This window comes from Saccoglossus kowalevskii, chromosome 11 (genome assembly GCF_978046115.1).
Source record: "Saccoglossus kowalevskii chromosome 11, keSacKowa6.1, whole genome shotgun sequence".
Taxonomy (NCBI): domain Eukaryota; kingdom Metazoa; phylum Hemichordata; class Enteropneusta; family Harrimaniidae; genus Saccoglossus; species Saccoglossus kowalevskii.
In genome coordinates, this window is record NC_140651.1 from 29,437,257 (window position 1) to 29,464,613 (window position 27,357).

At 38.0% G+C, this 27,357-nt stretch overlaps 1 protein-coding gene across 1 annotated transcript in view; it reads left to right on the plus strand.

Moving 5' to 3' along the window:
- The first annotated feature begins 2,528 nt into the window (after positions 1-2,528).
- The window catches only part of LOC100373540 (CAAX prenyl protease 1 homolog), a 30,501-nt gene continuing 5,672 nt past the window's right edge, over positions 2,529-27,357 (plus strand). Inside the window, exons 1-8 of the mRNA XM_085505106.1 lie at positions 2,529-2,697; positions 3,090-3,323; positions 3,902-4,018; positions 7,902-8,054; positions 9,128-9,269; positions 9,937-10,112; positions 16,358-16,504; positions 21,079-21,222. Of these exons, the coding sequence (XP_085361232.1) occupies positions 2,611-2,697; positions 3,090-3,323; positions 3,902-4,018; positions 7,902-8,054; positions 9,128-9,269; positions 9,937-10,112; positions 16,358-16,504; positions 21,079-21,222 (1,200 nt within the window). The 5' untranslated portion in view covers positions 2,529-2,610. The remainder of the gene's footprint in view (positions 2,698-3,089; positions 3,324-3,901; positions 4,019-7,901; positions 8,055-9,127; positions 9,270-9,936; positions 10,113-16,357; positions 16,505-21,078; positions 21,223-27,357) is intronic.

Genomic DNA, 27,357 nt, shown 5'->3' on the forward strand with positions numbered 1-27,357 from the left:
TGGGATTTAAACAGTGTCAAGCAATGCAATTTTTCCCTAATATTGTGTTCTATAAAATTGTTCTAGAAATATCAATTTTCAAGAAATATTATTACAAGTTTCTCTAAATACTTAACCGTAACACAACATAAAGCTATTTCAATTTACCATGAGACATTAGCTTCATGATTGTACATAATAAACTAATTAACACTGTCATGCGATTTGCATCACTGTCAACTTATAATGTGGTAAAGCGAGTCACATGACCCAGCTTCTTTAAATGAGAAAGCAAGACATGTTATAACACCATATCTTGCAATATTTTAAATTTTGACAGTAAGTAGTGGTATCGCACACCGCAATTGTGGTGCAGAATATGTCAGATGAAGAAGCTTGGAAGTTCCAATTCAGTCAATAATTCACATATATCAATGTAGCCACATGGGAAAAAAAATTACTGCGAATTCACGTGTGTCATACCTTTGTATACACAATCAAACAAGAATTCGAAACAATCGCAAGCATACAATTCTGAAACTTTAAAGTTTATTAGATATTTACTGCAATTCACCCATGCAAAATTCAGACCATCCAATATTTTACAGAGTTTATGAATGATCTGAGAATACATGTAACACAACGAAACAACATGTTAGTCCGCCGACTGTGAGATAAACTAGTTTCAAATGAAATTGTCATGGCCCTGGTGACTTTAGTGCGAAGAGAACGTTGTTTGAAATACTCTCGGCTCTTCATATCGTGTTTTTAGTGGTAGTCCCGTCACAAAGTTGTAAGAGTTGTTTTGTTTGTGCTCTTGTTGAGGGAATCGTTTAGGACACGCGATATGCCAGTGTTTGTAGTTATAACACACGTCATTTATTGTGAAGGTTTCAATCGGGTAGATACAGTACAATATGTTGACATAAGTTGGTTGCTATGTGACGGCCTCACGGCTACGCCTGGAGATACATGGTTGGACAACAACGAATAACCAAGACGCCCGACCGACTACGACCTCAAATGAAATCTCCCGTCTTTTAAAAGGGTCATGGTCACGTGGTATTCGCAATGTACTTAGATTGGCTAAGCAAACCCGCCGATATGCAAATATCACTGTAATTGACATACTGTTGGTATAGTAGTTGTATTGCGCGTCTCGCGAGAACTCACAATCAATATTATACCAAAGTAATAAAACATCAGGACAATTGAAAATGAGCAACACTTTTTGCTGTTATGTCAACTATACGCTAAAGAAAGATAAAGTTTGTTCAAAACACACAACATTATTCGTGACAACAAAAACAGTTATCAATTAATATTTTAAACAATAAGGATGAAAACATTATAAATGATGTGGTGAAACACATCTATAACTGTTTTAATATACAAGAAAATTCAATTAAAAGTGAAATGCCTAAACCAGCTGCTTCAGAAAATACAAATCTTGTTTCATTTTTTCCTGTATCGTTAGTGTATTTTTTTTATGTTTTCCGGATGTTTTACTTCATTGTACTTTACATTAAAACCTCAAATATGGGGTATGTTAGCAATAAAGATTCTATTCTATTCTCCATAAAAAAAATGTCCTCGTACGAGAGTATCCAAAGCTGGTAACAGTCCGTAAACATGTTTCTATTTCTGAAAGTGTTGTACGTTGTGAATAATAAGTACTATGTCGATGTACCAGGTGGCACCATATTTGGTGAATTCTGGCGGAGATAATATGGAGCAGAAAGAATGCACAGTAAGAGTTCATAACCTGTTTGTCCATTTTGGTTAATAGTTGGTCATCTGTCGAAGTATACAGCACAAAGCTAGTCCCATACTACAAATATCTCGTTGAATACAAAACAGGAAAAGCACACTCATATGTATCAATCCGTATTGTAGATGTAGTGTACTGATATTGCACTATAAAAAGAACATTCCGGGTACGATGACCCCCCCCCCCGGGGTGACTCCCACAATGTAATGCGACCACGATGCTCCCTTACCACTCACAGCAAAATCACATTTGTATGTCAATAGTTTCTAGAATAGAGATATAAAAATAAATATAAAATGATCGCTGCGCAAATATTTGTTTCTCTCTTCTTCTAGTGTCAAAAAGTCGGTTGACATAACACAGTCTTACTCACCATGATCGTTTCGGAGCGCATCGGAATTCAAAATCGTAAAAAGACATCCAGGCCAAGGTTTATCAAGGTAATCAACGGTAAGGTAAACACTGTAAATGGTAACATATTCTGCCAATAGCCTCTTGGTCAGTTATCACAAAATGTCGGACATGGTTCGGGAAGCAAGGCTGAGACGAGGTATGTAATGGCAATCTTGAGCTTGAGACAGTAGAGTTATGTTTCTCCCGAAAAATGACAAACTATTGTGAATGTTATAAAGTTAGAGAAATTCAATTTTCCGTCGAGTAAAAATGTGAACGAAACAGATTTGTCAGAGACATGAAGAACAAAATAAAAACAAAAGCTTTACTATCTCACTCTTATGATGGCGCTATATATTTGCAGTGGAAGTAGAAACTGAAAACAAACATATGACCCATGCTTCCTCGTCTTTCCGCATATGTCTGTCTGAATCTGTTGCTGATATATATGTCATCTGGACACCATAATGTTTGAGACTGTAGATATATTGAACGCTGTATTAGTATTCTTCTGGCTGGTCTACGTATGGGAGACTTACTTAGCCTATCGACAGGTAAGATCCGTCCGTCGGCGATATGCATACACCATGTATCATAAAATAAACGCTGACATGGCTTGACTTTAGTCGCTCTGACGCTTTGTGTGCGATGTAATCGTTTGGACAAGTTTATAGTTGTATCTGTGTAATGTGAACAACACGATACGCAGCATTGTTTTAATGTGTGTGTGTATGTGTGTACTGGACGAAGACCGGGGACGAAATGTATTGTATCGCGGTCCTTTGTGCAATATTTCTTTGCTTCAGTTTCAGCAACTGCGATGTTTGTAACAGAGTGCGCACATAGGCCAATCAAAGATTCTAAAACTGCAGAAACCTGGGTACCAGACACATTGATATAGGTTGCATATATTCAAAAATCTTTATTTCACATTGTCTGTTCACAGAGGGCGATATACAAGACGTTTACCAAAGTTCCTGCTGAGATATACACCATACTTGATCATGAGACTTTTGATAAAGCCAGACTTTACCAACTTGAAAAGAGTAATTTTGGGTTCTGGGTTGGGCTCTTCTCTCAGATTGAGATGACGTTAATTTTAATATTGGGTGGTATCCCATTTCTTTGGAATGCGGCCGGTAACTGTACTGCTTATTTTGGTTATGGTCCCGAATATGAGGTATGTCTGATTTCTTGATTTTTTGAAAATTTCAGTATAAGCAGCACCTTTCATAAAATGTTGATGTTGGAGGATGCATGCACTCCCGATAAATTATTAAAATCGTCATGTCATTTGACTGCAGTTTAGAAAAAGACTACAAATTTAATTCAGAACTTGAATTTAACAGACGCAATTGTCTTTGTGCCCAATATGTTTACATTGGTGTCTTTTATATTTACATTGTACTATGTTATTCTTATATAATTTGACAAATTTATGACCTTGAAATTTGATGTCCTCTCAATCCTGGAGTTCACTCCCAGATAATTCATACGATTACTGGTATATTCAGTTTTTATCGTCACAGTGGTTTAAATTTGTGGGGAGAACAATGAATATTTGTAAAATATTTTATTTGTTTACGTACAATTTACTATCAGCTCTGAAATAAAACACTGAAATCCTTCAAGCTAGTTTTGGCAGCTTGGTTGCTTAAGGGGCCCTGCTTGACTTGCAACTCCCTATCTTATTGTTTCATTCAGTAATCAATAATTAGCTGGTGAATGTATAACAATGTTTATGATGTATAATTTCAGATTATGCAGTCGTTAATGTTTATTTTTCTGAGTATGATATTCAGCACTATAACTGATTTACCCTGGAGTCTTTATAGTACTTTTGTTATTGAAGAAAGACATGGATTTAACAAACAGGTAATTTTATTTCAATCATTTTATTATTTTTTCCTTGAATGTAGACAAACAGGTGAATGGTAGAGACATGTGCTTTTGTGCCAAGACTGTTTTCAGGACATACATGTAGTCATTGTTAGAAATATTGTTCATGAAATGGGTACCTTGAGAAAGGCATCAGTTGGAATACCTTCCAATATGCATAGATGTGATTTTGTAACACAATTGGCCATATCATGGAACTGTGCACGCATCTCTATGTAATTCTGGAGTTAGAGGTATTACCCTTTAGTTCGAGGTATTACCCTTTAGTTCGAGGTATTACCCTTTAGTTAGAGGTATTACCCTTTAGTTAGAGGTATTACCCTTTAGTTTGAGGTATTACCCTTTAGTTCGAGGTATTACCCTTTAGTTCGAGGTATTACCCTTTAGTTCGAGGTATTACCTTTTAGTTCGAGGTATTACCCTTTAGTTAGAGGTATTACCCTTTAGTTCGAGGTATTACCCTTTAGTTCGAGGTATTACCCTTTAGTTAGAGGTATTACCCTTTAGTTAGAGGTATTACCCTTTAGTTAGAGGTATTACCCTTTAGTTAGAGGTATTACCCCCTTTAGTTAGAGGTATTACCCCCTTAAGTTAGAGGTATTACCCTTTAGTTTCACAATACCGAGCATGTTACTGCACATACAGTAAAACCTGTCAAAACCGACCATGACTGGGACTGGGATCTATGGTCGGTTTTCAGAGGGAGTCGGTTTATTCAGGGTGGGCGTGACTTTGATTGAAACAACAATTACATGTGCTGTAAACACGGGACAAATGAAAGACATCGGAGTTTGCCTCCGGTGATTCTACATGTATTTACAATGTGCATTTATTGTATTGTTTCAATAAAATAATTTACCAAACAATACAAAAATATTATGGTATGTACATGACATCAATTAACATTAAAATAACTATTCGAACAGACCGGGTAAGTATTGCGTATCGTAACTGAAGGCGTCCATTTTGGATGACATCACAACGTATGTTCACGTGAGCTACATGTAATTATCATAATTTATGCAGACAGTCGATTTTGCTGTTAAGTCAATCACAGTCCCTCAACAGGGAATGTGAGTCAATGAATCAAATTACGATGTAAAAAATCATCAAGTTTTGACTACTTTAAAGAACACCTTTTTTTTTCAACGATTTTGTTTTCCGTTCGAATTATGAAATTTTGGATATCTGTCAAGTAACTGGAGTCTTTGTTCTGTAATCTTGTCAACATGTCTAGCACATCGCCATGCGTCAAGTCACTGTCGTTGTGGGGGTCAATAATTTGACTGTCGTTGCAATTTATGTCATTGTTGTCTATAGATTCATGGTTTTCTTTGTCTGCAATAAAATTCTCAACAATCTGTTGCTCCCACTCGCCGTCATACATTGCTTCAGTCGGTATACGTTCATCAAAGTGGAGGTATTCTACAACGCTACACTGTGTTTGCGGGTCTGCAACTTGCTAAATAAGGTTTCCGAATTCTTTGTTGTCGTCTGCTTCTTCGTCATCATAAATTTCAATCTTGAAGCCCCCTTTACGGAAACATTCGAAAGCACAAAATTGTCGATCAGAATCGTTATGGAAAGAAGAAAACTCAATGTCTTTTGAGCGTTGAAGAAGTGATAATGCAGTGTGCTTCACCGCAATTGAAGGTGATGACCCCGATCATTTGTTTATATCCGGGGTCATTATACTGTCCAGACACCACGCGATGCGTGGGCGTGTGGTGTGAAAAATGTAATCAGTTGCCATTGTTTTACACGGGACGTTACTTGTAGTGTGAGATTTGGTATTGTTTCTGTGACGTTCGCGGAATTTGGACACAATGCACACTTTTTAGGTCGGGCAGACCGAATTACTAGACAGCGGATGTGGTGCAAATGGTCGGATGGTCGATGTATTCAGTGTGAATATTGGACTTGGAACCGATCAATGCGGTCGGTGTTCGGAGTAAACAGTGGTCGGATTTCACAGGTTGTTTTAACATAGGCGTCTATGGAGAAATTTCGGGGCTACATAAATCGGTCGGTTCTGACAGTAGGTCGGTTTATCCAGGGGTCGGTTTTGACAGGTTTTACTGTATATGCAATGCAGTATGGGAGATAACTTTCCATTCTATATAGTCTTTTATGTATTTTCTTTTCTTTTGTGTGTGTACTTGTGTTTTATTAATATCTTTTGACCACAGATAATGTACCTAAATATATTATTTTGTGTCAAATAAAATATACTATACTATACTATATAATGGAATACTAATATCATTCTGGAAACTCACTAAATTACGTAATTTTTTTGAAATAATTTTTTTTAGATGTCATGTCAATAATAATATATGACTTTTTCATCCCATATCACTGAACAAAATATGCAGATGTTATGAACGATAATGATGACAGTATCATGACATTTTATTAGTCCCCGTTCGGACGCAGTCCGAAAACGGGGACTTGTGTTTTGACCTCTGTGTGTCCGTGCGTGCGTCCGGACCTGTATCTTAAAAATGCCTGGACCAATCACAATCAAACTTCACACATACATCATACATGATATTATACATATGCACGTCAATTTGTTTCACGATCTGATTCAAGATGGCCGAATGGCGGCCATTTTTGTGCTAAAAAAATCATCAAAATCAAGCATTTCCCGGCTGTTTACAGATGGATTTTGTTCAAACCTTGTATATACATTGGACATTATAGGAACTTGATGCACATCATTTTGTTTTACAATCTGATTCAAGATGGCCGAATGGCGGCCATTTTTGTGCTAAAAAATCATAAAAATCAAGCATTTCTCAGCTGTTTACAGATGGATTTTGTTCAAACTTGGTATATACATTAGACATTATGGGACCTTGATGCAAATAATTTTGTTTTTCAGATTAGATTCAAAATGGCCGACTGGCGGCCATTTTGTTTTAATGAATGTTGTTCTCGTGCCATATGTCTGACTTGCTTTCACTGATTATGTTTAATTTTAAATATTCATTATTTTTTTTTTTATTTAAACAATATTTTTATTTCGTTTCATACATATAGACATACAACACAAAATATTACATTTATTAAACTATTCATTATACATCATGTCATAGATAGACAGATATATTGGTTTGACGATCCTATTCAAAATGGCCGAATGGTGGCTATTTTTGTGCTAAAAAATCATCTTATATCAAGCGTTTCTGGCATTTATGGATGGATTTCGTTCAAACTTGGTACATACATTAGACATTACGAGTTCCTGATGCACATCCTTTTATTTTTCAGATCAGATTCAAAATGGCTGTCTGGCGGCCATTTTGTTTTAATGAATGGGTTTCCAGACCCATATGTCTGACTTGTTTTGACTGATTATGTTCAAATTTTTAATATTCATTATACATCATGTCATAGATATACAGATATATTGGTTTGACGATCCTTTTCCAAGTGACCAAATGATGGCTATTTTTGTGCTAAAAAAATCCTCAAATATCAAGCATTTCTTGTTGACATTGATATTACTGTATTGAAGAAGTCACAAGACTGAAAAATAATCACAAAAGTCGCATGACAAATGTACATTTCTGGAAATATACAAATCTGTGAAAGAACTGATTGGTGTTTATCCTCGGCTGTTGTTAGTGTCCTTGCTCATTCCCAAAGCATGTGTTTCTTTGTATTTTCTAATATGATGATTATGATGTTCATTGTTGTTTACACAGTCCAACCACTTCAAGTGTCCATGGTGTTCTGTTATGCTACGACCTAAACATGTGTGGAGTGGAAACATCGCATTCCTATAAGTCTTGGCTGGTATAATTACAAGTAGTACAACTCTAAATATGTAACATCATTGCATTGTTTTCAGACTTTGGGATTTTATTTAAAAGATCGAGTCAAGAAGTTTATTGTGACTATTGTAATAGCTCTCCCCATCACGGCCATATTGATCTATATTATCCAGGCTGGTGGTGACTACTTCTTTGTTTATGCATGGTTGTTTACCTTTGTCACCACTATGGTAAGTAAAAGTCAATATTGTCAAAACATTTGTTTTCTTTTGTGGTTTGATTTAAAATTGCTTTCATCTTACTTATTTTTCTGACACATTGACAATACTTGTCAAATTTGTATCTTAAGTTTCAATTGTAAACTACAAAAAAATAAATTGTTACAATAATATAATAGCTTTATTGCATCCTAAGAAATACAATGTTTCTATCAATTAATAGCAATAAAGATTAGTTGTGATAACTACTACTATAAAAAGAAAGAAAGTTGTTAATGGGATAAAACAAGTGTTACATATCAACAAGTCTTCAAAAAAAAAAATTCTGCAGATCATTCTGTGTTTGTTGTGAAAATGTAATGAAGCAAGCAAGGAAGCAAACAAATGAAATTACAACATTTGGTTATTAAAATGTCTTATGTATAATTATCATACATGTTATACACTGCACTGTCTACATACATGTATTAAGACCATGTAATTAAGATAAGAATTAAAATGTCTTATGCATAATTATCATACACGTTATACACTGCACTGTCTACATATTGAGACCATGTAATTTAGATAAGAATTAAAATGTCTTATGTATAATTATCATACATGTTATACACTGCACTGTCTACATATTAAGACCATGTAATTTAGATAAGAATTAAAATGTCTTATGTATAATTATCATACATGTTATACACTGCACTGTCTACATATTAAGACCATGTAATTTAGATAAGAATTAAAATGTCTTATGTATAATTATCATACATGTTATACACTGCACTGTCTACATATTAAGACCATGTAATTTAGATAAGAATTAAAATGTCTTATGTATAATTATCATACATGATATACACTGCACTGTCTACATATTAAGACCATGTAATTAAGATAAGAATTAAAATGTCTTATGTATAATTATCATACATGTTATACACTGCACTGTCTACATATTAAGACCATGTAATTAAGATAAGAATTAAAATGTATTATGTATAATTATCATACACGTTATACACTGCACTGTCTATATATTAAGACCATGTAATTAAGATAAGAATTAAAATGTCTTATTTCATCCACAGTTAATGATCACTGTCTATGCAGACTACATTGCTCCACTCTTTGACAAATTCACACCACTACCGGAGGGTGCTCTAAGAACTCAAATAGAAGACTTGGCTAAAAGCATTGATTTTCCTCTCTATAAACTCTTTGTTGTGGAAGGTATGTATTCGGAATTTCTATTCTAAAGGTATGTTCTTTGGAAAGCATTTCTGTGGACTGTAGTTAGCAAAATGAAAATTGGTAATTTGGCAGTAAAACTTCTCAAATTTGAAGACTATTGGAGACTTCAATTTGACCCCATTTCAAGTCTGGATTATTCTAGAATATTCTGAGATTAATCTGGAATATTCTGGGATTAATCTGGAATATTCTGGGATTAATCTGGAATATTCTGGGATTATTCTGGAATATTCTGGATTGATCCTTTGTACAAAATTGTTAATATCAATATCAATACATGTTGATAATGGCTAAAGTTGCACTTTGAGATCATTCTTTTAGCTATGTTGGGGTCTTGAGAATATTATGTGAAATATTTGATGGTGAAATGTGAATGAAATGTGACACGCCTGGATTCCTACTTTTAAGGATATACAACTTTGAGTGCATCAATATTGTGATTAAATCTTCAGTCTGGCTTGTTGCAATATTGACAGGCTTTAATGTATACAGTAGTCATTTGGTGTGTCTTTTCATATCAACTAGCATATACATACAACCTTACATGTAGGTGAGTGATATTGTATGAAGTAACTTTATAATTCTTTGAAAGTTACTGAATCTTGAGTATTTACCTCAAAATGTTAACAATTTCTTCTTTTGCCAGGTTCAAGACGTTCTTCTCATAGCAACGCTTACTTGTATGGATTCTTCAAGAATAAACGCATTGTGCTCTTTGATACGTTACTAGAAGACTTTATTTCTACAAGTGAGAAAGAGAAGAGTGAACAAGAGAATGCAGAGAATGAAGGTGGTGAAGGAGATGGCATGGATGAGACTGAGGTACAACAGTTAGATATCTAGAATTTGTTGATTTTGACGGTTTTGTTGTTGTTTTTTTAATTTTCCTATGATGTATTCCATTAGTAATGAGCAGCCTGGGTAGTTAATTCATTCTAGGAAATTGCATAATAATGAGCAGGCTGAGTAGTTCATCCATTCTAGGAAATTGCTTAATACTGAGCAGGCTGAGTAGTTCATCCATTCTAGGAAATTGTATGATAAGGAACAAGCTGAGTAGTTCATCTATTCTAGGAAATTGTATGATAATGAACAAGCTGAGTAGTTCATCTATTCTAGGAAATTGCATAATAATGAGCAGGCTGAGTAGTTCATCCATTCTAGGAAATTGTATGATAATGAACAAGCTGAGTAGTTCATCTATTCTAGGAAATTGCATAATAATGAGCAGGCTGAGTAGTTCATCCATTCTAGGAAATTGCTTAATACTGAGCAGGCTGAGTAGTTCATCCATTCTAGGAAATTGTATGATAAGGAACAAGCTGAGTAGTTCATCTATTCTAGGAAATTGTATGATAATGAACAAGCTGAGTAGTTCATCTATTCTAGGAAATTGCATAATAATGAGCAGGCTGAGTAGTTCATCCATTCTAGGAAATTGTATGATAATGAACAAGCTGAGTAGTTCATCTATTCTAGGAAATTGCATAATAATGAGCAGGCTGAGTAGTTCATCCATTCTAGGAAATTGCATAATAATGAGCAGGCTCAGTAGTTCATCCATTCTAGGAAATTGTATGATAATGAACAAGCTGAGTAGTTCATCTATTCTAGGAAATTGCATAATAATGAGCAGGCTGAGTAGTTCATCCATTCTAGGAAATTGCATAATAATGAGCAGGCTCAGTAGTTCATCCATTCTAGGAAATTGTATGATAATGAACAAGCTGAGTAGTTCATCTATTCTAGGAAATTGCATAATAATGAGCAGGCTGAGTAGTTCATCCATTCTAGGAAATTGCATAATAATGAGCAGGCTGAGTAGTTCATCCATTCTAGGAAATTGTATGATAATGAACAAGCTGAGTAGTTCATCTATTCTAGGAAATTACATAATAATGAGCAGGCTGAGTAGTTCATCTATTCTAGGAAATTGCATAATAATGAGAAGGCTGAGTAGTTCATCCAATTCACTACGTTCAATTACCCACCATAGACTCCGGTCAGTAAAAATGACTATTTTGAACTGTAGGCATTAATCAGCGATTCTGCCGGTGACGGAGAGATAGAATCTAGGTCAGGGGAAGCCCCATGACCCCAAGATTCTTTTACCCTTACGTCACGAACCCATGTGACCGAGGCCACATGGCAGCGCCATAGACGGCCGTACTATCACTCTTCTTTCATCTCCGCCTCGTCGGGAATGATTCTGAGCAGCTCTCCCTGGCTCTTTTGCTTTTTCCTGTCCGGGTTTCTAGCGTGGGTCATTGCTGCAGCCGCGGCATCCGACATTCTAGCTGGTAGGATAAGTTTTTCTTGTCTTTTTACCCTTGTGTCGTTTTCCCCTTTGTGTGTTATGCTTTTCCACAACAAAGAAATTAAAACCCGGCGCCACCACGTAACCACTTGTTGGTTTCATGGCGGCACCTTTTACAACTGTATTTCGTTTCCCTCATGCATGTCGTCTTTTATTTACAATGTATTTAGAAATGGATAGATGCGCTGGCAACGCCAGAAGCTCGCCGCCGGTATTATCCCCTTAGTTTTTGAGGCGGGTCTGCAACCATTGTACACAAAACTTGCAGACTGGAACCCACATGCTAAATGCTACCGATGTATTACTTGCGTACGGGGTTCGGGCGTCTGCCCAGAGAATATTTGCAATCACTTGGGTTCTGAAGCCTGGGATTCTTTCCAGCAGTTTGTAAAGATTGCCGAGACTGACCGCGTTGCTCGCTCGCGAAAAGGTCGCGCAGCAGGTGGAACCGGCATAGGTATGGGTGAGTTGTGCGTTGGCATGAGTGAGAAGTCCTCGCGCTCGGCTACCGGTACTCGTACCGGGATACCAAGCAAAAGGCCCGATGGTGGAGGAACCGACGTATTTCGGTCTCCCCCCCACTGATCGGAGGGCATCTGCACAGTCTGTTCTTTCAGGCAGTGGGTTACCCGACTTCACTGGCAACAGCGAGGCTGCGCCCCTAGAGGTTTTTCCTCCTATGGGGCCGCCCAGGGTCCCGTTGTGGAACCATCCTCGCACGGCGCTGGTTTTGTCGCTGAAATAAAGGTGTTGGTCGAAGGTCTGTCAGGGCAGATTGCGTCCCTGGCAGGCCGGGTAGACCAAATGCAGTCGGAGCGAGCTGTCTCCACTGTGGCCTCTCAGCCGGCAAGCAGGAAGAAACATAGAAAGCACCGTTCGCATTCTAGACACGTCTCTTCCGGGGAACCCCCCGTTCCCAGCCGTGACCCCTCCGCTAACTTGGGGGAGGCCGAGGCTCAGGCTAGTGACACTGGCTCTCCTCGGGGACCTCGGACACGAAACACCAACGGGGATGCTGGTAGCCAAGGCTCCGTTCTCGGGGCAGGGCTGTCGGGGCAGGACATACAGGACGTTGGGGTGATGCGGAATATTATCAGTCCAGGTGACACAATGTATATTCCCCCACCCTTGATTCTAAAGCAACCACTCACGGTCGCTTCAAGGCTGATGGGATCGCAGGCACCGGGATCCAGATCGACCCCACCTGCACGTCTCTCCTGGTCCAGCCGAGCGCTGAGCGTGGCGGACGGCGCACAGACGGTGTTGAGGGGCGGTCGTTGGTCAGCCGCAGAGGAGGTAATGCCAAAAGCCCCGGGCTGGGGTAATCTTTTGCATAACCCCTTTCGCTGGACCAAACGCTACCCTATCGGGGCAATTTCGGATTCGGACCCCAATTCGACCCCAAGTCCCATCCCGACCCAACAGTTGGTGTTTCTGGGCATGGAGTTCGACACCGAGGTAGGCCTGGTTCGCCCATCTCAAACGCGTTGCCTAGCGCTAAGCAACCTAGCAGAACGCCTAGTCACCGTTCCCTCAGTGTCCCTCCGAGAACTAATGCGGCCCATCGGAATGATGACCTCCGTTCGAAGGGTAGTTCCCCAGGCCGCACTACGCAGCCGCCCGGTCCAACGCTTGTTATTGGAACACCAAGCTCACCTACGGGAACTAGACAGGCGAGTATTGATCCCGGACCAAGTGAAGGAAACCCTGTCCTGGTGGTCGTCACTGACCAACCTCGGGCAGGGGGTCCCCTTGGACCCACTCGTCACAGCTACAAATGTATGACTCTGGTAACAGACGCCTCCCTCCAAGGGTGGGGAGCGCATCTATTGGACAAACATGCCCAAGGAATATGGCCCCCGCAGTGGGTTCGGGACCACCATAACAACTGTCTCGAGCTGAAAGCAGTACGCCTAGCACTATTACGCTTTCTACCCTGCTTTCTACCCTGCTCTGCACTGACAACACAGCGGTGGTCTCCTATATCAACAAGGAGGGGGGGGACGTGTTCCCCATCGTTGTCGGTCCTAGCAGAGCAAATTCTCCTTTGGTGCCTGGAATACAATGTGGAGCTAACCGCACACCACCTTCCAGGGGTAAAGGAACGGTCTGGCAGACGCCCTTTCGAGGCGGCTCCGTCTCAGTCTCCAGAACACGGAGTGGTAGATACCCCAGTGGGTAGCCTCCAGGCTGTGGGACGGTCCAAAGATAGACCTGTTTGCTGCACCCCAGAACGCCAAGCTCCCGACGTACGTAACACTCCTGCCGACACCAGGAGCCTGGACCGTGGACGTCTTATCGATCCCGTGGTCCCACATGGATGCGTACGCCTTACCTCCCTTCCCGCTAATTCACCGGGTACTGGAGAAACTTCGACAAGAGCCCACCTGCATATTAACTCTGGTGGCACCCAATTGGCCGACCAAGGCCTGGTTTCCGCTCCTGCTGGAAATGATAGTCGAAACACCAGTAGTGCTTCCAGACTTGCTGTCCCAACCGGACGGCGCACTGCCAACAAGCCCAGCAGTGTACCACTTACACGCATGGAGGCTCTCAGTAAACTCGCGCAGACGAAAGGTCTATCTAAGCGGGCTGCCAACGTCCTGGTCAGGGCGAACAGGGATTCCACCAACACTGCCTACGACTCGAAATGGCGAGCATACGCTAATTGGTGTAGTGGAAGGGAGATTGATCCATGCCATCCCTCTATCGGCCAGGTAGCAGACTTCTTTGTCCACTTGTTTGACGAAGTAGGTTTGTCCTACGCAGCGATCGTTGGCTACAGGTCAGCCTTGTCCCCCGCCATAGAGAACTCTTTGGGGTCAAGTCTAGCCGATTGTCCTATTATTAAGAGACTGTTTACTGCTTTCCATAATCAGAGGCCGAGGACCCGTACAAGGGAACCGCCCAATTGGGATCTGTCGGTTGTTTTAGCAGCCCTAGGCAGACCACCTTTCGAGCCCCTCTTTTCAGCACCACTCAAGTTTTTGACGTGGAAAACAGTCTTCCTACTGGCCCTCGCCTCAGGTAGGCGCCGGTCATAGCTAGGCGCACTGTCCTTCGCAGACGGTTGCCTTTATGGACGATCAAGTTGTACTTAAGACACGAATCGGGTTTCTCGCCAAGAACCAAATCCCAGGACACGATCCTCAACCGATCGTCATCCCCCGGCTGTCAAATATTGTCGGTCCGGAGGATCAGCAGGAATTGCTTCTCTGTTCGGTCCGAGCGTTGAGTTGCTAGAGAACCGTACCAGGTTTTCCAGACGGGGAACCAAACACATGTTTTTGTGTTACAGCCCTGGCAAACAGGATAAGCCGGCCTCCCCGACTTCCATCTCCAGGTGGATTACTGCGACTGTACTGGAGGTCTATAATACATGTACATTATCCTCCTCAACACAGACCTTGCAGAAACACCAAGTACGAGCACATGAGGTCCGTGCGATTGCTAACTCACTAGCACTAGCGTCAGGCGCCCCCCTCGAACACATTCTGAGGGCAGGCTTCTGGAGAACGCAGAACGTCTTCATCAACTACCTCTAAGAGACACCCAATCTATTCAGGTTAGGCCCCGTCGTAGCGGGTCAGGCTTTGATTACCGACCCAGCCCGAACAACCACAGGGGTCCCTGTGCATAGGCGATAAGTCAGTCTCGGCATTCTTGCGGACTGATTTTCTGTACCACTAGCACTTCCTCGAAGCTCCCAGGTTTCGCTTTTTTCGACCTACGCCCTCATGCGAACTGTTTCGGTCCTTACTTCAAGCTTATTACCCCCGAAATCGAGTTGGGGTCTAGCTTTCTCTGGCACACCGAACCCTGTCACCATAGCAGCACTTGGGCTTTTGCTTCGGGGACAGCACAGGCAAGGTAAGACACCACCCTTCTTGGGTCTTAACTAAGGTATGGAGTTGATTATAGTTTGTTTTCATCCCGGACTGGGAAAAGACTTTCATCATTTTTTCTGTTTGCTCGGAAAACCCGCCACCTATCGGCGTCTGACTCTGCCTACAGTTCAAAATAGTCATTTTGACTGACCGGAGTCTATGGTGGGTAATTGAACGTAGTGAATTTAGGCAGAGGGTTCTCCGAACCCGCCTATTCACATACTTCATACCCACCATAGACTCCGGGTCCCCCCCCCCAACCACCCCACTCTTTCCGTAGCGTTGGTCTAAGTCCTCGAGGCGGAGAGAAAGGAACCAGAGTGATTGTACAGCCGTCTATGGCGCTGCCATGTGGCCTCGGCCACGTGGGTTCGTGACGTAAGGGTAAAAGAATCTTGGGGTCATGGGGCTTCCCCTGACCTAGATTCTATCTCTCCGTCACCGGCAGAATCGCTGATTAATGCCTACAGTTCAAAATAGTCATTTTGACTGACCGGAGTCTATGGTGGGTATGTGAATAGGGTATGGTGGGTATGTGAATAGGCGGGTTCGGAGAACCCTCTGCCTAATTCTAGGATATTGTATAATAATGAACAAGCTGAGTAGTTCATTCATTCTAGGAAATTGTATGATAATGAACAAGCTGAGTAGTTCATCTATTCTAGGAACTTTCATAATGAGTAGGCTGAGTAGTTGCAAGATATTGCATAATAATGAGAAAACTCAAGTAGTTCATCCATTCTAGGATAATAATCCATTCTATAATAATTAGCATGCTGAGTGAGATTATCTTCCAGGATTGTACAAGACTGCTTGTTGATGGGCAGTACTAGTAATGGATTTTGTGTATTACTCTCTCATAGGAAGTGGAAGTAAAACAGAAAACTGAAGAAGAAGCTGAAGGAAAGAAGAAATTGGGATGCAGTAATGAAGAAGTACTTGCAATTTTAGCACATGAATTGGGACACTGGAAACTCAGTCATAATATAAAGAATCTTGTAATTGGACAGGTAATATCATAGATTGATCTATTCCAAATTGGAAGGTCATATACCTTGCATAACATAATTCAAAGAAATTAACACATCATTTGTATCTTGGTAACATGTTTCCTATTAGCCCCGCTATTAAGTTTTGTCATTACGTAATGTCTATGTCGCCATGGTTACTAGTAATCTTGTGTACCATAGGTCCATGCACTATACATATGATTAGTGTTATCAGTTTGTAAAAAAGTGTGAGTGGTTAGCATAGCCTCGTCTCCAATAAACAATCCCCAAAGAATGCATTAAATGTGTTACCGAAATGCATTAAATGTGTTACCGGAATGCATTAAATGTGTTACCGGAATGCATTAAATGTGTTACCGGAATACATTAAATGTGTTACCGGAATGCATTAAATGTGTTGCCGGAATACATTAAATGTCTTACCAGAATACATTAAATGTGTTACCAGAATGCATTAGATGTGTTACCGGAATACATTAAATGTGTTACCAGAATGCATTAGATGTGTTACCGGAATGCATTAAATGTGTTACCGGAATGCATTAAATGTGTTACCGGAATGCATTAAATGTGTTACCGGAATACATTAAATGTGTTACTGGAATACATTAAATGTGTTACCGGAATGCATTAAATGTCTTACCAGAATACATTAAATGTGTTACCGGAATGCATTAAATGTGTTATCGGAATGCATTAAATGTGTTACCGGAATACATTAAATGTGTTACCGGAATGCATTAAATGTCTTACCAGAATGCATTAGATGTGTTACCAGAATGCATTAGATGTGTTACCGGAATGCATTAAATGTGTTACCGGAATGCATTAAATGTGTTACTGGAATGCATTAAATGTGTTACCAGAATACATTAAATGTGTTACCGGAATGCATTAAATGTGTTACCAGAATACATTAAATGTCTTACCAGAATACATTAAATGTGTTACCGGAATACATTAAATGTCTTACCAGAATACATTAAATGTGTTACCGGAATGCATTAAATGTGTTACCAGAATGCATTAAATGTGTTACCGGAATGCATTAAATGTGTTACCAGAATGCATTAAATGTGTTACCAGAATGCATTAAGGGGTGATCTCATATTCAAACACCTGAGTCAAACCTGGGTTAACCCGGCCTGCCCTTTCCTGCCCTATTCAGACCTACTAGACCTACAATATGCAAATTAGTAGTAGGTTTGAACCTAACCTCTGGATTAACTGCCCATTAACGCCCCCACTGAAAACAAACAACAGAGAACAAAGAAGACAGACCTAGGGAAACCTAGGTTTTTCTTACAATACTGTTTCAGCTTGGTTTCAGTAGGAACAAAAATAAGATGTATACTATGGAGCTCCATGTTCATACTGAGTGTTATATTTTGAAGTGTTAAGAATTACAGCAGCGTTTTTTACATGTAAATGCTAATAAAAAACAAACTTGCATTTGTTTCACAAATCTATTTACATCATGTCATTTATAAGTGTGATGAAAATTATATTTATTTATTTCTGTGATTGGTAATAATAATCAGTTTCCCACAACTTACATTTTGGTACAAGTCAATACAATTGTTATTGTTATTCAATTTATCTGGAATTGATTACAGACGTGACGGTTTGTTATATTTTGTCATTAAATGTGAATCAAGTGATACCATAGACACACTCTATGGTGATATATATGGTGAATTAATGTTTGAAACAGAACAGGGAAAAAATGCACTAGAATTTTAATGAGCAGCTTCTTAGGATAAATTACTCACGTTATATATATTTGGCATAGTCAGTAAAATATGTTTATCCATTAAGCGAACTGGTACATTTTGTCCGCAACAAGTAAAGTCAGTTTTGTGCCCATGTCAGTTCATAAATTCATAGAACACATTTTTTGGTTAAGTTTGTAAAGTCTGTGAGACTGCGAGTTATCAAAATATGATGAAAGTATTAAATCGATAATGGCAACATTGTTTTCTACGAAGGCATCTGAAAACCACAGTCCCTCTATCACTGTATCAAAACTAAAGTCGGGGCTAACGCTACGACTCCGGCGCTACGACCACCGTAACATTGTCAGCTGACGGCATTGCGGGGAAATTACGGGTATTTACCGCTGCCGATATCTTACTTTTCTGTGACAAAATGCACACATTTCGAACCCCCGGTTAATTAAAAATAAACGATTATTTTAGAAAGTACATCGAAGCACAGTGCCTTGAGGGACTGTGGGCGAAGTAGGCAGCTAGGTGTTGTTTTTAAACACCGCAGAAAATCATGCACTCAACGCAGCCATCTTGGTTACCTCAATCAGAATTTCTCCTTGTCACCCAGCATGCATCGATTGCGATATCGCAACGTGCATTGTGTCGCCTTGGGCGACGGTCTTGGGCACAAGGCACTCTATGAATAAGGTATTTTCAGAGGTCAGGGTTCGTTTTTTATAAGCAGTCTCGTCTGCAGATGAATAGCCTTAAATAATTTCTGTTTTGATACTTCGTGTCACTGGCAATTGAATAAGAAAAACTGCAAATAACCGATGTGCAGCAAATCAAAATAAATTTTCATGGCGTACACTGCATTTGTTTTTCCGGATTTTGCGATGCCGCACTCCTGAAGGAACTGTTTGAAAATTGAACGCGCAACAGTAGTAAAGGCTTGAACACAGTAGCGTAAGTCTCAAGTGCAACTTTGTATCAACAAATGTTCGTCTTCTGATACTTATTAGCTGTCAGAGACACTTATCAATTGTCCAGCCCAATGAAAAGTCTGATTCACGTCCTCTGCTCAATTTGCGACTCGAGCATAACAGTTTATCAAAACAAAACCATTTATTTAGCACGCTGTTCACCGATATACGAAAAAGTATTTTTTTTAGGCAAGACACGTGGTAAAATGACTACTGTACACCAATAAATCGACACATTTTAGAGACAACTGTCTAGTCTTCAAAAAGCAATGTAAACTCTGTCAATCCTAAAAATAAACAACAGCTTGAATGAGGTGTGAATGAGATCGGTTTGAACCGCAGTTTTTATGCAAATCTGTGCGGTCGTCCTGAACCGCACTGTCTATTGTTTAAACTTCCAAACCGCAAAACTGGGTTTTGTTCGGGCGGTTTAGGGCGGTTTGTACCAGAATGCATTAAATGTGTTACCAGAATGATTGAATGTGATACCAGAATACATTAAATGTGTTACCGGAATGCATTAAATGTGTTACCGGAATGCATTAAATGTGTTACCGGAATGCATTAAATGTGTTACCAGAATGCATTAAATGTGTTACCAGAATGCATTAAATATGTTACCAGAATGATTGAATGTGATACCAGAATGATTAAATGTCTTACCAGAATACATTAAATGTGTTACCGGAATGCATTAAATGTGTTACCAGAATGATTGAATGTGATACCAGAATACATTAAATGTGTTACCGGAATGCATTAAATGTGTTACCGGAATGCATTAAATGTGTTACCAGAATGCATTAAATGTGTTACCGGAATGCATTAAATGTGTTACCGGAATGCATTAAATGTGTTACCAGAATGCATTAAATGTGTTACCAGAATGCATTAAATGTGTTACCGGAATGCATTAAATGTGTTACCAGAATGCATTAAATGTGTTGCCAGAATACATTACATGTGTTACCGGAATGCATTAAATGTGTTGCCAGAATACATTAAATGTGTTGCCAGAATACATTAAATGTGTTACCGGAATGCATTAGATGTGTTACCGGAATACATTAAATGTGTTACCGGAATGCATTAAATGTGTTGCCAGAATACATTAAATGTGTTGCCAGAATACATTAAATGTGTTACCGGAATGCATTAGATGTGTTACCAGAATACATTAAATGTGTTACCAGAATGCATTAGATGTGTTACCAGAATGCATTAAATGTGTTACCGGAATGCATTAATTGTGTTACCAGAATGCATTAAATGTGTTGCCAGAATACATTAAATGTGTTACCGGAATGCATTAAATGTGTTACCAGAATGCATTAAATGTGTTACCAGAATGCATTAAATGTGTTACCAGAATGCATTAAATGTGTTGCCAGAATACATTAAATGTGTTACCGGAATGCATTAAATGTGTTGCCAGAATACATTTAATGTGTTACCAGAATGCATTAAATGTGTTACCGGAATACATTAAATGTGTTACCAGAATGCATTGAATGTGTTACCGGAATACATTAAATGTGTTACCGGAATGCATTAGATGTGTTACCGGAATACATTAAATGTATTACCAGAATGCATTAAATGTGTTACCAGAATGCATTAAATGTGTTACCGGAATACATTAAATGTCTTACCGGAATACATTAAATGTGTTACCGGAATACATTAAATGTGTTACCAGAATGATTGAATGTGTTACCGGAATGCTTTAAATGTGTTACCGGAATACAATACAATACAATAGCAAATACAAACAGAAGGAAAGCCATCATTTAACGTTGGCAACAGTTGGAATTTTCTTAGTTCTGACAAGTTTGGCGGAAAATTTAGAAATAAAACGATTTGTTGTATTTATCTTTTGCAGGTCAACACATTTCTTTGTTTCTTCTTGTTTGCCCTGCTGATTGGTCAGTCAGAGTTATTTGATGCATTTGGTTTTCCTGATAACAAACCTACCCTCATTGGTCTGATGATTATATTCCAATTTATCTTCTCCCCATATAATGAGGTAAGAGTTTTGTCAACAAAGTCATTTCATTTCTCCCCATATATTGAGGTAAGAGTTTTGTCAACAAAGTCATTTCATTTCTCCCCATATATTGAGGTAAGAGTTTTGTCAACAAAGTCATTTCATTTCTCCCCATATATTGAGGTAAGAGTTTTGTCAACAAAGTCATTTCATTTCTCCCCATATATTGAGGTAAGAGTTTTGTCAACAAAGTCATTTCATTTCTCCCCATACAATGAGGTAAGAGTTTTGTCAACAAAGTCATTTCATTTCTCCCCATACAATGAGGTAAGAGTTTTGTCAACAAAGTCATTTCATTTCTCCCCATACAATGAGGTAAGAGTTTTGTCAACAAAGTCATTTCATTTCTCCCCATATATTGAGGTAAGAGTTTTGTCAACAAAGTCATTTCATTTCTCCCCATATATTGAGGTAAGAGTTTTTTCAACAAAGTCATTTCATTTCTCCCCATATATTGAGGTAAGAGTTTTGTCAACAAAGTCATTTCATTTCTCCCCATACAATGAGGTAAGAGTTTTGTCAACAAAGTCATTTCATTTCTCCCCATATATTGAGGTAAGAGTTTTGTCAACAAAGTCATTTCATTTCTCCCCATATATTGAGGTAAGAGTTTTGTCAACAAAGTCATTTCATTTCTCCCCATATATTGAGGTAAGAGTTTTGTCAACAAAGTCATTTCATTTCTCCCCATATATTGAGGTAAGAGTTTTGTCAACAAAGTCATTTCATTTCTCCCCATATATTGAGGTAAGAGTTTTGTCAACAAAGTCATTTCATTTCTCCCCATATATTGAGGTAAGAGTTTTGTCAACAAAGTCATTTCATTTCTCCCCATACAATGAGGTAAGAGTTTTGTCAACAAAGTCATTTCATTTCTCCCCATATATTGAGGTAAGAGTTTTGTCAACAAAGTCATTTCATTTCTCCCCATATATTGAGGTAAGAGTTTTGTCAACAAAGTCATTTCATTTCTCCCCATATATTGAGGTAAGAGTTTTGTCAACAAAGTCATTTCATTTCTCCTTGTACAATGAGGTAAGAGTTTTGTCAACAAAGTCATTTCATTTCTCCCCATATATTGAGGTAAGAGTTTTGTCAACAAAGTCATTTCATTTCTCCCCATATATTGAGGTAAGAGTTTTGTCAACAAAGTCATTTCATTTCTCCCCATATATTGAGGTAAGAGTTTTGTCAACAAAGTCATTTCATTTCTCCCCATATATTGAGGTAAGAGTTTTGTCAACAAAGTCATTTCATTTCTCCTTGTACATTGAGGTAAGAGTTTTGTCAACAAAGTCATTTCATTTCTCCCCATACATTGAAGTAAGAGTTTTGTCAACAAAGTCATTTCATTTCTCCCCATATATTGAGGTAAGAGTTTTGTCAACAAAGTCATTTCATTTCTCCCCATATATTGAGGTAAGAGTTTTGTCAACAAAGTCATTTCATTTCTCCCCATATATTGAGGTAAGAGTTTTGTCAACAAAGTCATTTCATTTCTCCCCATATATTGAGGTAAGAGTTTTGTCAACAAAGTCATTTCATTTCTCCCTATACATTGAGGTAAGAGTTTTGTCAACAAAGTCATTTCATTTCTCCCCATATATTGAGGTAAGAGTTTTGTCAACAAAGTCATTTCATTTCTCCCTATACATTGAGGTAAGAGTTTTGTCAACAAAGTCATTTCATTTCTCCCCATATATTGAGGTAAGAGTTTTGTCAACAAAGTCATTTCATTTCTCCCCATATATTGAGGTAAGAGTTTTGTCAACAAAGTCATTTCATTTCTCCTTGTACAATGAGGTAAGAGTTTTGTCAACAAAGTCATTTCATTTCTCCCCATACAATGAGGTAAGAGTTTTGTCAACAAAGTCATTTCATTTCTCCTTGTACATTGAGGTAAGAGTTTTGTCAACAAAGTCATTTCATTTCTCCCCATATATTAAGGTAAGAGTTTTGTCAACAAAGTCATTTCATTTCTACCCATACATTGAGGTAAGAGTTTTGTCAACAAAGTCATTTCATTTCTCCCCATATATTGAGGTAAGAGTTTTGTCAACAAAGTCATTTCATTTCTACCCATACATTGAGGTAAGAGTTTTGTCAACAAAGTCATTTCATTTCTCCCCATATATTGAGGTAAGAGTTTTGTCAACAAAGTCATTTCATTTCTCCCCATATATTGAGGTAAGAGTTTTGTCAACAAAGTCATTTCATTTCTCCCCATATATTGAGGTAAGAGTTTTGTCAACAAAGTCATTTCATTTCTCCCCATATATTGAGGTAAGAGTTTTGTCAACAAAGTCATTTCATTTCTCCCCATATATTGAGGTAAGAGTTTTGTCAACAAAGTCATTTCATTTCTCCCCATATATTGAGGTAAGAGTTTTGTCAACAAAGTCATTTCATTTCTCCCCATATATTGAGGTAAGAGTTTTGTCAACAAAGTCATTTCATTTCTCCCCATATATTGAGGTAAGAGTTTTGTCAACAAAGTCATTTCATTTCTCCCCATATATTGAGGTAAGAGTTTTGTCAACAAAGTCATTTCATTTCTCCCCATATATTGAGGTAAGAGTTTTGTCAACAAAGTCATTTCATTTCTCCCCATATATTGAGGTAAGAGTTTTGTCAACAAAGTCATTTCATTTCTCCCCATATATTGAGGTAAGAGTTTTGTCAACAAAGTCATTTCATTTCTCCCCATACATTGAGGTAAGAGTTTTGTCAACAAAGTCATTTCATTTCTCCCCATATATTGAGGTAAGAGTTTTGTCAACAAAGTTATTTCATTTCTCCCCATATATTGAGGTAAGAGTTTTGTCAACAAAGTCATTTCATTTCTCCCCATACATTGAGGTAAGAGTTGTGTCAACAAAGTCATTTCATTTCTCCCCATATATTGAGGTAAGAGTTTTGTCAACAAAGTCATTTCATTTCTCCCCATATATTGAGGTAAGAGTTTTGTCAACAAAGTCATTTCATTTCTCCCCATACATTGAGGTAAGAGTTTTGTCAACAAAGTCATTTCATTTCTCCCCATATATTGAGGTAAGAGTTTTGTCAACAAAGTCATTTCATTTCTCCCCATACAATGAGGTAAGAGTTTTGTCAACAAAGTCATTTCATTTCTCCCCATACAATGAGGTAAGAGTTTTGTCAACAAAGTCATTTCATTTCTCCTTGTACATTGAGGTAAGAGTTTTGTCAACAAAGTCATTTCATTTCTCCCCATATATTGAGGTAAGAGTTTTGTCAACAAAGTCATTTCATTTCTCCTTGTACAATGAGGTAAGAGTTTTGTCAACAAAGTCATTTCATTTCTCCCCATACAATGAGGTAAGAGTTTTGTCAACAAAGTCATTTCATTTCTCCTTGTACAATGAGGTAAGAGTTTTGTCAACAAAGTCATTTCATTTCTCCCCATATATTGAGGTAAGAGTTTTGTCAACAAAGTCATTTCATTTCTCCCCATATATTGAGGTAAGAGTTTTGTCAACAAAGTCATTTCATTTCTCCCTATACATTGAGGTAAGAGTTTTGTCAACAAAGTCATTTCATTTCTCCCCATATATTGAGGTAAGAGTTTTGTCAACAAAGTCATTTCATTTCTCCCTATACATTGAGGTAAGAGTTTTGTCAACAAAGTCATTTCATTTCTCCCCATATATTGAGGTAAGAGTTTTGTCAACAAAGTCATTTCATTTCTCCCCATACATTGAGGTAAGAGTTTTGTCAACAAAGTCATTTCATTTCTCCCTATACATTGAGGTAAGAGTTTTGTCAACAAAGTCATTTCATTTCTCCCCATATATTGAGGTAAGAGTTTTGTCAACAAATCATTTCATTTCTCCCTATACAATGAGGTAAGAGTTTTGTCAACAAAGTCATTTCATTTCTCCCCATACAATGAGGTAAGAGTTTTGTCAACAAAGTCATTTCATTTCTCCCCATACATTGAGGTAAGAGTTTTGTCAACAAAGTCATTTCATTTCTCCCCATATATTGAGGTAAGAGTTTTGTCAACAAATCATTTCATTTCTCCCTATACAATGAGGTAAGAGTTTTGTCAACAAAGTCATTTCATTTCTCCCCATACATTGAGGTAAGAGTTTTGTCAACAAAGTCATTTCATTCCTCCCCATACATTGAGGTAAGAGTTTTGTCAACAAAGTCATTTCATTTCTCCCCATACATTGAGGTAAGAGTTTTGTCAACAAAGTCATTTCATTTCTCCCCATACAATGAGGTAAGAGTTTTGTCAACAAAGTCATTTCATTTCTCCCCATACATTGAGGTAAGAGTTTTGTCAACAAAGTCATTTCATTTCTCCCCATATATTGAGGTAAGAGTTTTGTCAACAAAGTCATTTCATTTCTCCCTATACATTGAGGTAAGAGTTTTGTCAACAAAGTCATTTCATTTCTCCCCATATATTGAGGTAAGAGTTTTGTCAACAAATCATTTCATTTCTCCCTATACATTGAGGTAAGAGTTTTGTCAACAAAGTCATTTCATTTCTCCCCATATATTGAGGTAAGAGTTTTGTCAACAAATCATTTCATTTCTCCCTATACATTAAGGTAAGAGTTTTGTCAACAAAGTCATTTCATTTCTCCTTGTACATTGAGGTAAGAGTTTTGTCAACAAAGTCATTTCATTTCTCCCCATATATTGAGGTAAGAGTTTTGTCAACAAAGTCATTTCATTTCTCCCTATACATTGAGGTAAGAGTTTTGTCAACAAAGTCATTTCATTTCTCCCCATATATTGAGGTAAGAGTTTTGTCAACAAAGTCATTTCATTTCTCCCCATATATTGAGGTAAGAGTTTTGTCAACAAAGTCATTTCATTTCTCCTTGTACATTGAGGTAAGAGTTTTGTCAACAAAGTCATTTCATTTCTCCCCATATATTGAGGTAAGAGTTTTGTCAACAAAGTCATTTCATTTCTCCTTGTACATTGAGGTAAGAGTTTTGTCAACAAAGTCATTTCATTTCTCCCCATATATTGAGGTAAGAGTTTTGTCAACAAAGTCATTTCATTTCTACCCATACATTATGGTAAGAGTTTTGTCAACAAAGTCATTTCATTTCTCCCCATATATTGAGGTAAGAGTTTTGTCAACAAAGTCATTTCATTTCTCCCCATATATTGAGGTAAGAGTTTTGTCAACAAAGTCATTTCATTTCTCCCCATACATTGAGGTAAGAGTTTTGTCAACAAAGTCATTTCATTTCTCCTTGTACAATGAGGTAAGAGTTTTGTCAACAAAGTCATTTCATTTCTCCTTGTACATTGAGGTAAGAGTTTTGTCAACAAAGTCATTTCATTTCTCCCCATATATTGAGGTAAGAGTTTTGTCAACAAAGTCATTTCATTTCTACCCATACATTATGGTAAGAGTTTTGTCAACAAAGTCATTTCATTTCTCCCCATACAATGAGGTAAGAGTTTTGTCAACAAAGTCATTTCATTTCTCCCCATATATTGAGGTAAGAGTTTTGTCAACAAAGTCATTTCATTTCTCCCCATATATTGAGGTAAGAGTTTTGTCAACAAAGTCATTTCATTTCTCCCTATACATTGAGGTAAGAGTTTTGTCAACAAAGTCATTTCATTTCTCCCCATATATTGAGGTAAGAGTTTTGTCAACAAAGTCATTTCATTTCTCCCCATATATTGAGGTAAGAGTTGTGTCAACAAAGTCATTTCATTTCTCCCCATATATTGAGGTAAGAGTTTTGTCAACAAAGTCATTTCATTTCTCCCCATATATTGAGGTAAGAGTTTTGTCAACAAAGTCATTTCATTTCTCCCCATACATTATGGTAAGAGTTTTGTCAACAAAGTCATTTCATTTCTCCCTATATATTGAGGTAAGAGTTTTGTCAACAAAGTCATTTCATTTCTCCCCATATATTGAGGTAAGAGTTTTGTCAACAAAGTCATTTCATTTCTCCCCATATATTGAGGTAAGAGTTTTGTCAACAAAGTCATTTCATTTCTCCCCATATATTGAGGTAAGAGTTTTGTCAACAAAGTCATTTCATTTCTCCCCATATATTGAGGTAAGAGTTTTGTCAACAAAGTCATTTCATTTCTCCCCATATA